Source organism: Macrobrachium nipponense, chromosome 18, assembly GCF_015104395.2.
Source record: "Macrobrachium nipponense isolate FS-2020 chromosome 18, ASM1510439v2, whole genome shotgun sequence".
Taxonomy (NCBI): domain Eukaryota; kingdom Metazoa; phylum Arthropoda; class Malacostraca; order Decapoda; family Palaemonidae; genus Macrobrachium; species Macrobrachium nipponense.
Window position 1 is genome coordinate 20,813,758 of NC_087211.1, and position 18,318 is coordinate 20,832,075.

General features: G+C 34.9%; 1 protein-coding gene across 2 annotated transcripts; it reads right to left on the reverse strand.

Moving 5' to 3' along the window:
- Positions 1-3,184: 3,184 nt before the first annotated feature.
- On the reverse strand, positions 3,185-12,373 carry LOC135196729 (cerebellin-3-like). 2 transcript variants are annotated; one of them, XM_064223551.1, is made up of 5 exons: positions 12,112-12,373; positions 10,409-10,473; positions 6,237-6,327; positions 5,788-6,014; positions 3,185-4,022 (listed from the first exon to the last, which is right to left on the reverse strand). In XM_064223551.1, the coding sequence occupies exons 1-5, from the start codon at positions 12,115-12,117 to the stop codon at positions 3,824-3,826; spliced, it is 588 nt and encodes a 195-aa protein (XP_064079621.1). In that variant the 5' UTR covers positions 12,118-12,373; the 3' UTR covers positions 3,185-3,823. The 2 variants fall into 2 exon arrangements, with proteins under 2 accessions (XP_064079621.1, XP_064079622.1); XM_064223552.1 differs by having other exon boundaries at positions 5,788-5,906; positions 12,112-12,359.
- Positions 12,374-18,318: the final 5,945 nt, after the last annotated feature.

Here is an 18,318-nt window from a genome sequence, read left to right on the forward strand (position 1 = left end):
CTGTTCCTGATGAGACATATAAAAGTTAGCAAATATGGCTGCCTAGTCCATCCTTCTCAATTTCAAAATTTGTTGTGTCCTTATTGAGTGAGCATGTTTCCAGTCACTATATTTTAAAATACGGTTTTGAGTTTCAAAATCAAATTATCAACCAAGACAGTGAATTATATGTGGCTAGTTTTGATGTGGAATCTTTATTCACATATGTCCCACTTAACGAAACTATTGATATTACCATTGACAAAGTATTTCTTGACAAAGGCTATATTTTTCATGGCTTTAGTAAATTGCCTTTCAAACTTTTATAAGTAGCAGTACAAGACTCTCTTTATTTTAAGTCTCATCTGGAATAGAAATTCTTAGAATCTTGTTCGTCATCTTTTAAACCTATGTTTTATAGAAAGTATGTCGACGATACCTTCGCCCTATTCAAGCATCAATGACAGGCAGCACAATTCCTACAGTATATTAATTTACAACACCCTAAATCAAGTTTACTAGAGAAGAGGAAAAGGAAAATTGTCTACCATTCTTAGACATTTGCATTCCCAGAATTTATTATCAATTCAATACAGCAGTCTATAGGAAAAAAAAACGTATATATACTGGTCAAGCCAATAATTTTTACAGCTCCTGTCAAAGAAGTTTTAAACTTAACGCTATCTCCACTTTAGTTCATAGAACCCTGAAGTACTTTTAACTAAATATCCGAAGCCAGTTCCACCGATTGTTGATGTTCCAAAGAAACTCATGTATGCCTCGATTCCTTATATTTCCAACCTGAAATTTTCACAGAAGCTTACTCGAATCATTGAAGGTGAAATTCCGAGTAAAATTGGCTCCCTGTTCTGCTTTGAAGATCGTCTGCAGCCTTTTATGAGGTCTAATGCTGTGTATAAATTTACGTGCCCAGGATGTCCTGGTATTTATGTTGGATCTACCAAGAGGCTGTTGCAAATGCGATATTGCAGCCACATAGGGTATAGTTTTAGAACTGGCCAGAGATTAAGTACACCAGAGCATTCAAATATCAAAAATCATGACATCAAATGTAAGATTGAAGTCAAGAAACAGCACTTCTCCATTTTATGTTACAATAGGGACTCTTGAGTATTTAAGAACACTAGAGTCATTATTAACGAAAGACTTGATCCTTCATTGAATAGCGGTCGTTCATCGTCTCTGCTATACCTGGCATAGTTTTCTTTCTGATCTGAATCCCATATCTGGTCATTTTCTCTCCTCCTTTCCTAGCGAATGGTTGGTGTTTCAGTGGTTGCTTTAATGTTCTTTTTTCACTTTTAGCTTTCAAGTATGCTACATTATAATTTTTAAATTTTAGGTTGCAATTTTTATTTGTATTTTGTTTTTATTAATTTAAAATGTACTTCTATTTTAACAGACTGATGATGCACAAAGTTCCTGTGCAAAGCATTTCTTAACAAATAAATCCTTCATCTCATCATGTGTCTTCGGCTTTTCTGAAGTTATGTATATATATATATATATATATATATATATATCTATATATATAGTATATATATAGATATATATATATATAATCAAAATAAAAGCAATCTTTGCAATTAACCGGAATAACAGCATCCCAAAATTCTAATTTAAAATGTGATTACTGTATGTAATTCTGTGTCCTGGCATTTTTAACGCAACCAAAACTGAATATTTCTTTTAGATGGCAATATTCTATTTTCGCTGCATTTAGTATAAGATCTGTCAAATTAGGTTTAATCGACGCTATATGAAATAAATCAATGATCCTAATCAACCTTCGTTGGGGTTCTTATAGACTAAGCCGCCATAGGCTCCTGACGACTCATTCTTTGCATTCAGATCTTCTCAGTTTGTGCCACCCACCAAATCATACTGGATAAGCAGTCATTCCTGACAATTACGTCTTTTCCTCTGGTAAGTTCATTACCACGCAGTGTTCAAGAAGTTTCATTCCCTTTACGACCAAAATGTGGAATGATTTTCCTAGTGCTCTGCTTGAATCTTGGAACTTCAAAAGTTTAAACTTGGAGCAAATGCTTTGTTTTGTCAGACTAACACGAGTCTAGTTTCCTAGTTACTTCGTTACTCTTATTTTTTTTCTTTTTTGTTTATCCTATATATACTGTTATTCATCCAACTGGCTTTCCTTGGTCATTTCTCGTCCATACTTTATGCTTTATATACTTCTCCGCTTCCTTGCGACTGTAGCACAATACTTTTCCAACTGGAGTAACCCTTCCCATTCTTAACCTCCTTCATTGTGGTCATTGTTTTGAACATGATCATTCCAACATACCAACAACCAGGCAGAACTGCGTATCATTATAATCCTTGATGGTTCGGCAAAGCAAATGCCAAATAATGCAGGTTCCAGAACCCCGCATTGTGACACTCTTAACTTTTTGTTTTCTTTTCTTTTTGCACTTTAAAGGTTCTTTAAGCAAAATAATTTCCGAACCAGGTCCGGAGGAAACAAGAAAAGGACGGGATGGCGTGTGAAAGGGAGGCTTTGCTTCGAAATGTTAAAGTAAACACATGAAAAGTAATGAGAAAATAATAATATTGAAGATTTAGATAATAATAACATAAATGAGAAATACAAAAATGGGAAAAACTAAAACAATCTATTATAGAAATAATAAAATTTTGAAAAAATAATAATAACCTTAATGATGATAACAATGGACTCTTTCTTTCCTGATAGAACAGACGATTGCGGTCCATTTTATAATTTCTACTTACATACTGAATTTTATGCTGAAGAAAATATATTATACTATGATACGACAGTAATACTCCATGTAAAGATAGCATTTTACAGTAACTTTTACAAAAGTCACATATCCATTATTTCTTTTATTGCCAAACCAGTATGATACACTATTGCTTGCAGATAAAATATGTAACAGTTTAAAGTTTTTGTTTGCTGTCGTTGCAGTAAGATGGAGAATCTGATAGATTCAATTACATTTATGACAAAGCAGTGAAACAGAGCGCAGACCTTGACGCTGCAGAAAATGTCGGTAACAAGGTTGGTCAGTAGGCAAAAACACCAAGCAAATCCTCTAGACTCTAGAGGTAGGTAGGTGTGTGTGTGGTGTGTGTGTGTGTGTGTGTGTGACGTGTGTGATGAAGAGGGAGAGAGACGAGAGAGAGAGAGAGAGAGGAGAGAGAGAATTGGGGCCAGCCTCCATGAAATTTTTCTGGTTCCCCTAAAAAGAAGGTTCCAAAACATTAGGAGAATCGAAAGTAATTAAGTTTTACCAGATAATCTCATTTGTTTACGCGTTATAGTGGCAATCGCATAAATATAAGGATATTTATAAATTAAAAGACTGTGTATCAGTACCTTTATTGTAACCATTTCTTTGCAAGAAAGTAAAAGCGTTCTTAACATTGACGACTAATTCATATTTCAAGACAGATAAAGAAAAATCTGCTTCAGTTTTTATCCTATTATTTAATGATATTACTTTGCAAATGTTAAAGGCATAGAAAACGCATAGATTACTGTCAGTTCCAAACTCTGCTTTAAAATTAAGGATATATTTGATTAACTTAACTGTTAAAAGCAATCTATTTCTCACAGATAAAAGTGGCTACGAAAGGTTAAGATATTTTCCTAAGAGCTAAATATCTGCAATACAGGCCGATACGTTTGGGAACTAAAGCTACATAACTAAAACACAATTGATTATTGATGACACAAACCCGAGAAGTTTTGATTTGTTAAATTTGGAAAGTAACAACATAATGATCTACAACAAAAACGAACAACAAAAGGCTTAAATGAGAGTAAAGACTACAGAAATTATTTGCTGCTAATCTGGTATCCAGAGAGAGTTGTGTAAGATTCATACAAAGGATTTTCGTAGATTTCTCCTTCCTGGACAACGAGGTGGACGCTGTCACCAGCCTTGAGAGACAGTACTGCCGAGTTAGTCGCCATATTATGTCCGGGGTTGACGAATGCTGTAACCTGGTAGTCGCTATTTTTCATGAGTGCAACCCTACAAATAATAATAATAATAAAAATGAGCATTGGGTTTCAGAGGGTTTTTTTCTGACGGTATATTCCGCTATCCTACAATTTGACTTCAAATATCAACTTAAACCGTCAATCTTTTTATCATAATTTCTTTCTGATCCTGCTTCGAGAATTTCTTTGTTGAAAAGAATAAAATGCTGAGCCGTACCTCTGCCTCTTACGCACTTACGCTCCGCTTGAACACTGAAGAAGCCTCTGAAGATCCTCTTATTTTGATACAATGTCCGGAATTATCAGCCAGCACTTTCTTGGTTACCATCTTCCAGTCAAAAAGTTCCAAATTATGTTGTCTTTTTACCAACCTACCATCTTTTACTCGTTCCGATGACTAAACTATCACAAAACGTATCTATTTTCTCATGCACATTTTTTTTCATTTTTTCCAATATATATATATATATATATATATATATATATATATATATATATATATATATATGTGTGTGTGTGTGTGTGTGTGTGTGTATATTATATATATATATATCTATATATATATATATATATATACTATATATATATATATATATATATATATATGGTATAATAAAGTATATCATATTAAAGTTATTATAGCTTGGATTTCCTTATGGATGGATTTATCACGTTCCAAACTTTCGTGATTCAGTTATACACACACACACACACACACACACACACACATATATATATATATATATATATAATATATATATATATACATATATATATCTATATATACATATAACTTGGTTACAGTAACCCACATAGCATATGCGCAATTCAGCTGCCCTTTTCTCTCCTCTGCATCCAGCAAATTTTCAAAACACTCACTTCAGCAACCCACTAACTACACTCATCTCAGACAACACATCTGCGGTTATCTTTTTATTTTTCATTCTGACATGCACATAAACGTTAACCCTTCTTATCTCTGCCTCTACCTCCCTGGGGAACAGCTTCCTATTGCCTATATCTTCATCTACAAATACCCCATGCTGATTCCATGACCTCCATCATCCTGGAATCTCAAATAGTACTACTCATGTGCTCCTTCCGCCTTTATGTCTAGCCCTAGACCATCTTTCATCCTTTTTCCCATCATGTGCTCTTTTCACTTCCTTCCTATCATGTTCACTTCTCTTAATTACATTTATAGCCATATTTCCAACTCGTCTCCTCCGCCTTGAACCTGCTATCTTAATATTTGCTTCCACCAAATAATGAATGGATACAGTTCCAGCCACTTCTTTTTTCGCCATTACATTCACCAATATGTTCTTTAACATTTTCTTCAATAGAATAAATATGAAAATCTTTGCTCTTCCATCTACTCTACTTCGTCCTAACACACGATGTAACAAATTAATTTCTTCACAATTTTCTTGTTTCCAGACATCCCAAAACACTTTCATTCTTTGAAATCCTATCTAGTGCTTCCGACAATCAAGTCTTATTCCAAAGACATCTCCAAAGGTCCCTCTCTATTCTTATTTACCCTGGAACACTTTACCCACCAGTTACCTCCTCTCTATCCTTGTCATCTAAGTGTTCATTTAATTAATCTAACATAATCATCCTAATGGAGATTCAGAGATTTTTCTTGTAGGCTAAAAATGATTAGTGATGGAATTGGTGTATCAATAGATTAGCAATCAGCAGCAAATGAAGTATAAGCAAGAAAACGGCCACAATAGCAATAAATAAATAAATAAATAAAAAACAGTGAAGGCATATACTATGCCACTTACGTAGCCTCTTTGGTCTTGGCCGACATGACACTGAAGGTAAAGAAGTAGACGCCAGACTTAGGAGCTATGAATTCACCAGTGGTTGGTATCCATCCTGCACCGTCATTAGTCAATACTTCCTGGTTGAGATACGGAAAAATAAAATTATGATGACCGGTTCCACAAAGAAAGCAAGACGGGCAGAATTTGGAATATGTCACTGACTTCATCATTGCTTTCTCCCTGACCTGAAATTGAGATCTCCGTAAAATATGGATGGGTAATACGATCAAGAAATAATGATATGTCGTACAAAAATATGCTGTCATGTTGACAAATAAAATCTAATGTTAGTTTTGAATTCGTAAATTATATTAAAGCAGATCTATTAGCATTGCCAACGCACACAAAATTCCTGATTTATACTTTTCGGTTTCCGAACTATCCTGAAAACTGAAATGAAATCATACCCGGAACTGGACGTTGAAAGGCGATGCTTGGAGCAAGAACTGGTTGGTGATGGTAGCTGCTTTCCGGACGCTGAACGCTATCGTGGTCGCACTTCCGATGATGCAGTTAATGAGTCATGAAAGGAAAAAATATAGTGATTGCTAAGTTACTTAATCATTCTCCACCTTGGCAGATGATTCAAGTAAGAACATTTCAGTTGCTATTGCATGTGTGGTTAAGTACCCATCCATGACTACATAAACGAATCTTAATAGTACCAGTCATGTATACATTATAACCGACTAAGAATCAAGCGAGGTTCTCAACATGATTTGATGGGTATGAGATTGCTACGCCTATATTCTTTTTCCACCCTCATTACAACCCAACAGATTCAGTTAATTCAATCTACCTAATCCGCTGCTTAGTCATAATATTCACAATTAAGATTCATTTCAGAATTCGACCAGGACTACAATGCAATGTAGTTGAGAATGCTACTCATCACACACACACACACCTTTATTAGATCAATGTATATTTTGCTATAGCGTTGAAGATCATATTGAGAAAGACTCGACTAAACGATGGAATAGTGAAGGTTTTTTTCTTACGGTGCGAATAATAATTCTATTACACGAAATTTGTCTCGGCCGTTTCTCTCCGACTGACCTGTACAGTAAGTTCCAGAAGTGAAGGACAAATCTCAGAATTGATCGTACCTCTATAGAAACTCATGGGGTTGCCAGTTAGCATATTTTATTCCAATTATTGTCATCCTATTTATCTGATAATACGTATCAGTGATTAACTGTATAAGCGCACAAAGTATTTCCACAGTGAATGATCAATGTTAGTTCAGTAATTGTTTATTAATAGAAACAAAAGAATTTCCCCAAAGAAACATCTGCGGCTTCCAAAGTGTGATATGAAGTGTTCACCACAGAGTGGCAGCAGGAACCGTGTGCATAAGCATTGGCCTAATATTTGTAAATTAACTTTCTACTTTTATAGCGTTATATCGAAAGTTATTATGATTTCTTTTGACAACGCACAGAGAAGTTTAGCATCTGATTAAATGAAATATAAATAAGACAAGTTGGTGTAAAAAAAAAAAAAAAAAACTAAATCCAAGTTATGTGCGCGTTTAGCGTTGGTTACATGGTTAGGCCTATTTCAAGAATCAAGGAAATATATTTTCCAGCTTGTTAGTTTATAATTTCATGGAATTTCTCGATTGTGCAAATTTTTGCATGCGGAATTGCGTTCAGGGTCGCACCAAACAAGTATTTTCGTAGGTTTCCACTTTTTTTTTTTCAGTGCATAAGTGAAACTATTCTTGTCCATACGATCCGGAGTGTGAATATGCTTGGCGAGCATTATTTTAATTCGAGTATCCCCTGTTATGCTCTCTCTCTCTCTCTCTCAGGACGTTTTTATCTATCAGGAATAACCAGAGGCCTGTTTTAAGAATCGAGCACTAGGCCTATTGGTCATGCTCGGGTGCTTCTTTATATATATATATATATATATATATATATATATATATATATATATATATATATATATATATATCCCCCAAAAACTCATAAATTTCTGTTATGCAATAATACTTGACTGGATCGAACTGATTACTGGTTGTCAGTGGAAATTTGAATTTGGGTGATATCACTCCCTTATGATACGCCCACTTACGCAAATTCAGTCTTTAAATTTCATGGTTGGGATATGATTCGAAGATTTGAGGTAATAGGTTGAAGTGAAAAAGGTGGAGTTAGTATTGTGGGTAGAGGTAGAGGTAGAGGGGGTAAGGGGTTGTTGGGGTCTGTCGTCTCCCTACTTAACCAGATGGCGATTTTACGGGTGTTCTGGTTCCTTGCGACCGACTTTCTTAATTTTTATATAGCGAGTCTGTTTCCCAGGTGCAAGGACAGGTCCTGGTGTCGGTCCTGATGGTTCTACCTTTGCCTAAATAACAGACAGTGGCCCTGCATTGTAAGCCTTGCAATGCCCGGAACTAGGCCTAGTCACCTGAAGGTAGCAGCAGAGGTTAGAGCCTTTCTCGAAGATGGTGTTTTATGCTCGGTCCTAGAAGCAAGAATCAGAACTACCAACCACCCCTAACTTCTAATTGAATCTAGGTGCATTCATGGTTGATTATGTTTAATGTCGCAGAGATTTTCCCTTCACATTCTATTGATACTTACACGGTTTTATGCATCTTCGCTAAAATAATTGATAATACACTATAATATTAAATATTTGTTTCCACATTGCTCGAAATATACATTGGTAATGTTGGTAATCCTGTGTTGAACGAGAATTTCAAATTGTTTCGTTTCTATAGTTTGAAGTAATTGCTATACTTTAAAATAGTTATTATTACTGTAATTTTTTCTTATGAATGTTATAAATATCATAGATTTGATATTTGTGCATCATATGTTAGCTTTATTTTGCTTGATAGAGCTTTCACTGTAGAAAAAAAATTATTTTTCAGCTACGAGTTGTAGTTGCCAGTTAGTGAATTTCGAACGAAATTCTCTGAAATTTGTCGCTTCAGTTTTGGAACTTACTGTACTATATTGGCCTTGGGCTGCGCGTGAGAGTTGCATTATTTACGAGTAAACGTTTCATACCCGCAGCTGAATTTCGTGACTCATACTTTTACTTCACTGTGAGGGTTCTCTGTGTTCCTTAATTTGAAGAATAATCAGTTATAAAATGTGTTGATATATCAGAATTTGTTCCGATAATCGGTTAAACTTTTGTCGGTGACACTTTTCGCCTGGAAATACAAAGGGGGGGGGGGGGGGGGGGGCCGCTAGCAGGGAAGGCGACACTTTTTAGAGGTAAGAAGAACCTAAGAGTAAAGAAGGAGGCAAATGATGCGGGAGCCAAGAGATGGAACATCTCGCATCCTTACGCACTGCTGCATCTACCAAAGTGGATGAACAGGCGCTCACAAGGTCATTTCACTGTGGATTATATGCAAGCACCTTAAATCCGCTGCTGCCTTGCTTAACGGTAATAAACAGAAAATAAACAAATTTGATAATAAATTTTTGTATTTAAAATTTTTATAAGTGTTTTTTATTTCTTATACCAGTATATTTGTATTTAATTATGATTATATTGATGATAGGTAGAAACATAGAGGGGTAATTGATTTGCTTTCCTTCAATTTATTTGAAGTGACTTAGAACCAGGGAAGTACTTAGACTTCTGAAATCAGGGAAATAATTAGAGTTTTAAAGTTGTTGTTGGAGTGATGCCCTTTGATTAATTTAATTACTTACAAGATTACCTCACACCTGTTTTGATGAACTTAGTCTGATTTTCTGCAATAATGGTAAGTGTTAAGGGATCACTGTTGGCTTTAGAGTATTCAGTCGTTTAAACGTGTGATGAGGGTTCAGGTGTCTGGCTTTTGGTGAGGTAATATTTGATGCATGGTAACCAGATACTTGGCACTTCGTAACAATATACAAAATAAATAAATAAATAAATAAATAAATAAATAAATAGATAGATAGATAGATAGATAGATAGATAGATAGATAGATAGATAGATAGATAAATAAATAAATAAATATAAAAATAAAATAAAGTAAATAAATAAAATAAAAATAAATAAAATAAATAAAATAAATAAAATAAATAAATAAATAAATAAATAAATAAATAAATAAATAAATAAATAAAATAAAAAAAATAAAATAAATAAATAAATAAATAAAATAAATAAATAAATAAATAAATAAATAAATAAATAATAAATAAAATAATAATAAATATATATATATATATATATATATATATATATATATATATCTATATATATATATATATATAAGTCATATCACATTACCGTGATTCATATACATACATCGCGCTACAAAGTCCTTTAATATCTAATTCGCTCTACCTTGGAATTAATATATTTTCATATATGCTTAACTGAAGGGAAATTTTTACACGATAATAGATTTGCCTGGTCCCAGGGACCAGGGAAATCTATTATCGTGTAAAAAATTCCCCTTCGGTTAAGCATATATGAAAATATATTAATTCCGAGGTAGAGCGAATTAGATATTAAAGGACATTGTAGCTCGATATATATATATAATAAAGTATCTATATATATAGATTATATATATATATAATATATATATATATAAAACAGTCTTACCTGGTCTTGTTTTGTGCCAGGACGCCAACCACAGCGCACCCAATGACTGCTAAAAGGAGGTTTACCTGAAGAACACAAGAACAATATTAACCCATACATGCATACACAAACACACACACATATATAAATAAATAAATAAACTAAATAATAATATATATATATATATATATATATATATATATATCTATATATATATATATATATGAAATCAGGAGTGATTTAAGGAAGTAGGCCAATATCTACATGTTTCTTTATTCCAACGTTACGTAATAACACATTTATTGCATCTGGGAATCTGTCAATTAATAAATAAGATAAAATTATACAACAATCTTAAATTTACTAGCTATCATAAAACAGCAAAAGACAGAAATTTACAAATATAAAAAAAATACAATTACAGAAAAAAGATATTTAAACGATAAGACCGCCGACCGACCAACCTTAAGTTAAGAGAAAGGAAGACTGAATGACAAGCGAAAGCATAAAAGGTGACACGGTAACTAAGGTACACTTTCAGGTCCGTACCCAGTTTTTTTATGGGGGGGGTGGGGTTCGTTTTTCCCAAAATTGGATCTTTTCTTCTATAAATGTCATTGCATATATATGTATATACAAGATGAAATACTTTTAGTTATATTAAGAAGAAACATTGTGTATACGGTCTATGTCCTTCTACCCGATTAGATGTTATTCAAAGTACTGGCTTCGGTTGACAGAATTTTAATTATGATGTTGAAAGTTTGCGCTGAAATTCAAGAATATTTCTTCAGTTTTATTGATTGATTCATTTATGATGTTAACAGTAAGATGCATATTACTTTATTTCTCGTTATTATATATACTTTGACTTAACAAAAAGCAATAATTATTTATTACTTTGTAAGTACAGTTCAGTGAAAAGGATAGTCACAGAAAATATGGACTTCCAGAGTTTGGTTGGGTCGTTCTAACACCCCCCCCCCCCCACCCTCGGTACAGGCCTGACTTGAATGCAGGAAGTTTGGGTTTTCAACTTAGGAACCAGCTGTTTAATGAGCAATCACTGTAGAATGGGTACTTCCCGTGGGTTTTGTGTTTGCCCTACGACGCAATCACAAAACCCACAGGAATTACCCATTCTAGTCGTTGCTCATTAAGCAGCTGGTACCAAAGTTGAAAACCCAAACATCCTGCTTCCAACTGGATTACCTACCTCAGTTAAAGTGTCTCCTTTCATGTTTTCTCATGTCATTTAGTCTTCCTTTCTCTTAAATTAAGGTTGGTCAACGGTCTTAACTTTTAAACATCGTTTTTTTCTGTACTGATATATGAAAAAGTGTAATCATAAATTTGTCTTTCACTGTTTTATGATTTTTTAGTAAATTCAATTAACTGACAGATTCCCAGATGTAATAAATGCGTTATTATGAAACATCAGAATAAAGACTAATGTAGATATTGACCCGTTTCTTCAAGTCAACCCCAGATTTGATGCATCCCTTGGTCTTCACCTTGAGTATATATTATAATATATATATATATATTATAGATATCTATATATATATGTGGGTATATATATATATATATATATATATATATATATATATATATATTATATATACTATATATATATGTGTGTGTGTGTGTTTATGCACAGCTAATTGGAAATTTGTCAGCTAATTCACAGAAGATTCTCTTGCTTGCACAGGTGATCAACGTACTTTCATCTTAATGTCGGCCAGTGGTTGAGCTTTTCCTCTAATGGAGTTGAAGTACGGCACACCGCTGAACAAAGTGAGTCGGTAGCGCTCGTTCGGGAAGGTCAATCTTCGTCACAGACTATTTAATTAATTAACTTTTTTTTTTACCGGATCCTCTTCCCGTAGTGTCCAGAAGTACACTGAACTCCTCCGCTCCACGTTTGCAGCTTCACCGACTTGACACCAGGAAACGCACTGCATGAGACGCTCCTATCTTGCTCAAGGTTAAAGTATCTATATATATAAATATATGAAAGAAAAAGGTCTGGAGATTCTGACAAATTTTGTTTTGATGATGATGGTGATGACGGCAATGCCTTTGAGCAACAAGTTGGTTCGAATCGAAGTCTCAATAGAGGTCCAAGCTGCTCTTCTCACTCTAACGGTTAGGATTTCACGGCTTGGGATCTGTAGAATAGTAGACTGTATGAGAGAATTGCTCCTCCTTCAGATGACGGCTGATAGTTGCAGCTGCTATATATGTAAAACTTCGTGAAAGTTGCTATCGTGTGATTGACACCTTTTTTGTGTGTGAATGCTGAGTGCTGAGACACTGTAGTTAATATCTACTTTGTTGGCGCGCGCACACACACACACACACACACACACACACACATATATATATATATATATATATATATATATATATATATATATATATATATATATATAATATATATATATATAATATATATAATGTACGTATATAACGGTAATTGGACAAATAAATTATTTGGATGTACCTTGCCCTTTTTTTCTTAATTCGTCGTGAGCCTGATTGTTGATTCATTCATCATTATTTATTATTATTAGTATGTAAATCAGAGATGCGACATTCGTCAATTCCGAAAACTGTATGCATGCATATTTTTCAAATAATTTTTGACAATATTTTCTAAGCTGTGTAAGATGTATTCCATGAAAAAACTTCCAGATTCAGCTCAGTACCCGAGATAATAGTTAGATTTATGTTCAAATGCACACTTTTGGTCACAAGTATTATTAGTTCCAGTGCTCAAGCTTCTACTGAGAATCGGTTGCACCTCAGTCAGACTCTAGTGTGAGGACCAGAGATTAAGACAGGTAGCTGGGTACTGATGATTTATTTACTTTGTTGTTGTTTTTGATTAAGCTGAATATGTGTCAGCACGGGCTCTTGCTCACAGAGCAGCCCGTAAATTTATTTACAGACAAACTGGGTTGACATAGACAGGTGCGGACGGATAAGTAGTGCAGTCTCGCACCGCGAACAGAAATGACTCTGAGACAGTAAATTTGTGTTTTTTACAGACATACATTTAGATATATTAAGGCGTACAAATAATGGAATTGCATGTGTTATACATCGGCGGAAAGGCCGCGGAACGCTCTATCAGACGGAAGTAAGAACAACGCGACTTGATGATTGGGTTCGATGAAAATAGGGAAAAAGCGTTGTCCTTACACTAGCAAACAGATTCTTCGACAGAAACTGGAGATCTAGAACGCAGTACGATGCGCTGATTTTTATGAATTTAAATTCACTCCGCTGAGAACGGATAGATGGATGTTTAAGCGAAAGACCAAAGACTGAGACTAATGAGGTCATTCAGCGCTGGAAAGGAGATTGGGAGTGAAGGAGGTTTGAAAGGTGTAACAGGAGGAATACCTAGCAATTGCACTATGAAAGAACGTAAGGGGAGGGTGGATAGCAAGATGGAAGAGTTAATATGAACGGAGGTAACAGCAAAAGGAATGAAGGGAGTTGCAACTAGGGGCCGAAGGAACGCTGCTAAAACCCTTTAGTAATGCCAAAAGCGCACCCCGTGAGGTGCACTGACGGCACTAACTCCCTCCGGCCCCGCTGAGAATGCGTACTGATTATATGCTCCTGGACAAACACTAATGGGCATTTGTATTGTGCATACACACATACACAGAGAGAGAGAGAGAGAGAGAGAGAGAGAGAGGAGAGAGAGAGAGAGAGAGAGAGATCATAAAAACACCAGAAACGTTTTAGACTTTTATAAACGAAAGAACAGAAATCATAAATTCGTGCCGCTTACCAAGTTAACCATTACGATATGCAATGCATGAATTAACCGCAAATTACAATTCATTCTGTTCCTTCGGTCAATGGTCACTTGGCATATCATATTACGTTGTGTAGTAGGTGACGAATATGAAATAATAATATCTTATTATTTCCAACTGAAATAATAAGATATTGATTGACCATGGACAATGTAGCAATGAATATAATTCTGTTATAAGTTTTACAGTATTTTCTTTGCGATTTTAATAATCTTACCTAAAAATTATGGATAACGAAACCTTAATATGTGAATTGCAATAAGCAAACAGTATTTCTCGTCAACAGACATTTAAACGGCATTCAGTCGTGGAAGCAGTGCAACAGTTAAATGGTTCGTTGTAACCTTAGTTCTTAGTTTGGGTTAATTATCACTGCATAACATACGAACATTTTTTAGATATAATAACTTATCATATGCCTAGAATTCGAGTTTACCTTGGTTTTACATAAACTGAAAGTAGTCTAAGAGCGAGACATGTAACAAGATATTTTCATAAAAATGAAATTGTTTCAGAGGTTTTGTGCATTTTTTAAACCCATAGTTATACCGTCTTTTAATAGAAGAGACACCCGGGGAATACTGTCAAGCTCATGCGTGGACAGCACATCGGTAGCGATCCGTGCATGCGTGAAATACTTCCTGTGAGAAGCTGATTTTTAGGTAGAGTACAAAGAGGATGTAACTTGCATATCACGCCACTGGAAAATTTCTAGTACCTCCAGTACAATAAAAGCAGTGTTCTATGCTAGATCTAAGAACGCATGCACTATTGGGATTCTAAAAATATGCACAAACCTAGACTAAATGAATACTATTCAGCAGCTGAAACGTAATGAAAGAGCTTTCATGAATTCGGTATCGATACGTTCTGGTGAACCGTTTGATGCGAATCGTCGACACCGATGCACTGTTAACTTTCGTGCGCAAGGTAATTACTAAACTCGCATTCGTCATCGAGACCGAAGCCAATAATCACAGGAAGCGACTAAGATACATCACCTGTCACGTTTTGATCATTGGTCGTGAATTTCAGACAGTTGAGTGTGGTCCATCGCGTTCTACTCCATTTCGAAACATTGGGGTTACTCTACATATTTGCATCTTCTAATTTTTCAGGGCATGGGAACTGAAAGGGGTCAGCATCTCGATAACAATTTATAAAGGACTGGTAATGGTGGCCACACATTCTTCTTTCTCGTAGTATTGCATAGAACCTCTGTATTTACATATATAGCCTACATTCATTCTCTTTCATCGTAAAGATCACTTTTGATATTAGATAGGAAATAAAGTGGTACGTACCAGAATTATGAAAGCCGATATATATTGCCACCCAAATAACACATTGCATACACGAATATATACACACAAATATATATATATATATATATATATATATATATATATATATATATATATATATATATGTGTGTGTGTGTGTGTGTGTGTGTGTGTGTGTGTGTATCAGAACATAACCTTGTTCTGATACTCTGGATGAAGGTTCGAATCCTGCTACAGACATCAGAATTATTTCATATTCATGCATTTCAAGCTCTAAAGCTTTGTAGTGACAAGCAAATACAAAAAGTGTGAAGAATTCGAGAAATTAAGTGAGCTTTGTGGTTATGACAATTACAGACATACATATCTGGTAAAATGTGACCTGTAAATTCTAAATAGAGAGAGACAGATATGTAGATGGTGAAAGCAAACCGATGTTTTGGAAACCTAACACCCGGCAGGTAACCAAATAAAGAGAGCATAGGTTAAGAAACATTTTAGTATATGACACCTTTCGTTGTTTCTTCATAACATTCTTAAGCCTAAAGGACATTAGAATTTTCATAGTCAAAAGAGTGTAAAGCAGTCCCCGGGTTATACTGAGGGTTCTATTCGCGACGCACAACGTAAGCCAGAGCACTGTATCAAAAAATACTAAAAATCAGAAATAAAGTGATGAAAGCCTTACCTTTAATTCTTGCTTCTGATGAGGTGTGCATCCATGATCTTGTAGAATTTCCTCCAAAAATGTATGTACAAATATTCCTCTGCCACTGTAAGACTGAAATGACATAACTTCAGAACATCTGCTGTAACCAAGAACAAATTTTTTTATTAATATATTTGAAAAGTGCTGTAAGCTCAGAACGATGCAAGGTGAGTTCGACGTCAACTGGGGACTGCTTGCATTTATTGGTAGCGAAATGAAGGAAAGTAATTTAGTATAAAGAATAAAATCTCAAGTTGCAATACTTAAAAGCACTGAAAAAAAGTCAAGCAAAACATTGAGCAATATTCAACAGAAACAGGGAATATGATGTACTGTCTAGGTTAAAATTTATTCTAAATATTTTCATTGACTTAAAAATTCTTCATAAGGATTCTGCAATACAAGTACTGAAAAAAACACTAAAATTTCTGGGCTTTTCTCCTGTGTAACTTTCCTCTATATGCTAGTAGTAGCAACTTGTTTGGTTAGACCAACAAGCAACCAGTTAGAGGAGAAACAGCACACACATAAATAGCAGATTTTATGGCGGTAGACAAGTGCCATAAAACTGGATTGCCATTAACCGGGGACTGCATTAATGCTTTTAAGAGCCTGCCCTGATTGACCTCTCACACATTCTCGAGACTGCCAAGCAAATATGTAGACTTTGATTGTGCACAACATATGGGGGTAATTTCTTTAAGCATGTCTTGACTTTTACAAGGTTTATTTTCATTTGACATACGATTGTATAGAGCCTATGCAGGGTTTTCTGATTTGAGCCCCAATAATGTGATCATATTTTTATTATGTCAAAGGATTTTCCAACCATCATAGATAGATCACACATATGAGACTTGAACGACATTCCTTTGTCAAAAATTATAACAAAATATGCCACTTCCTCTTCATATGGAAAAAAAGCTCTCTCAAAATAGTTTCATCTCCTTTTACTTCCAAGGTTCACGCAAGTCTAATTACTTCTTTGCTTTGTGGTAAAAATTTAAGCACTGCTGTCTGGTCATTCAATGACTGAATTTATTACTGTTTGGAGTTTCCTAAATGCTTCTAACGCAGAAGATACACTACAATAATCAGTTAAATCATCCACGATAGTGTTTTGGACTTCGGATGGGATACAATCCATCAAGTAGTATACATATTGCAATTTCCATCGTTGGAACAATGTCTTGACATATATGTAAGCATTTTCATGATAATCATTGTCAAAATCTTCCTTTTGCATACTTTTATATCAATAAAAATAATGCACATAGTGCTAGTATTAATTAAAATGCTTGTTGGTTCCTTACCTGTTAAGAGAGCTGTACAGATGATTACTGCCTCTGGATTATGCTAATCTTAACTAGTAGAGAAGTGGCGGTATAGCCAAGGTCGTCCTTTATAAGGTGGGATCCGTGCAACTAAGGAATAGTCCATGGCATGCAAGGTCTACACAAATATGGCCCTGCCCAGAGTGCAGTACCAATATCAACATAGCAAAATCAGAGTGATTATATCACCACCAAAACAATTCTAAAAACCATACCCAACTGTAATTAAAAGACTGACGGGTACTTCCAGTACAATAACAGTATCCATAGACTCCCTATGAGACTCAACAAACTTGTTCAAGGCGAAGAGAATAACTAAGGAAGGAGCTACTTCCTATACACCCTTACCCAACACCGTGCCAGCAACTAAAAAAGGACCCAGAATACTGCAATTGTCATAAACAGTTTCAATATCTCGCAAATAATTACACATTAACACTGACATACACTTCCAATATGTCACTTGGACAATGGAAGTTAAAGAGGTTGTCCCTAAAAGAAAGAGCAGTAGCCACTACTCTACTTCGTGAGCTTTAACTTTAATAGAATCAAACTTTGAATCTTTCAGCTTAGAGTGGGCCTCTAGGATCAGGTTTCTCAAGAAGAAAGCCAGAGCATTCTTAGATAAAGGGCATGAGAGGTTCCTCACCAAACACCGTAGGTGATCAGAAGGGTCCCGAATCTTCTCTGTTTTCTGTAAACAATATTTCAGAGCTCTGACAGGACACAAAGACCTCTCTTCGTCTTCCAGACCTACCAATTCTGAAAG

Bases quoted from the DNA above. Each gene is read 5' to 3' on its own strand.
- LOC135196729 (XM_064223551.1), bottom strand. The intron at 6,328-10,408 runs GTAAGACTGTTT...CATCATCGGAAG, and splicing joins CTGGCACAAAACAAGACCAG to TGCGACCACGATAGCGTTCA. The intron at 6,015-6,236 runs GTATGATTTCAT...TCTCAATTTCAG, and splicing joins CTTTCAACGTCCAGTTCCGG to GTCAGGGAGAAAGCAATGAT.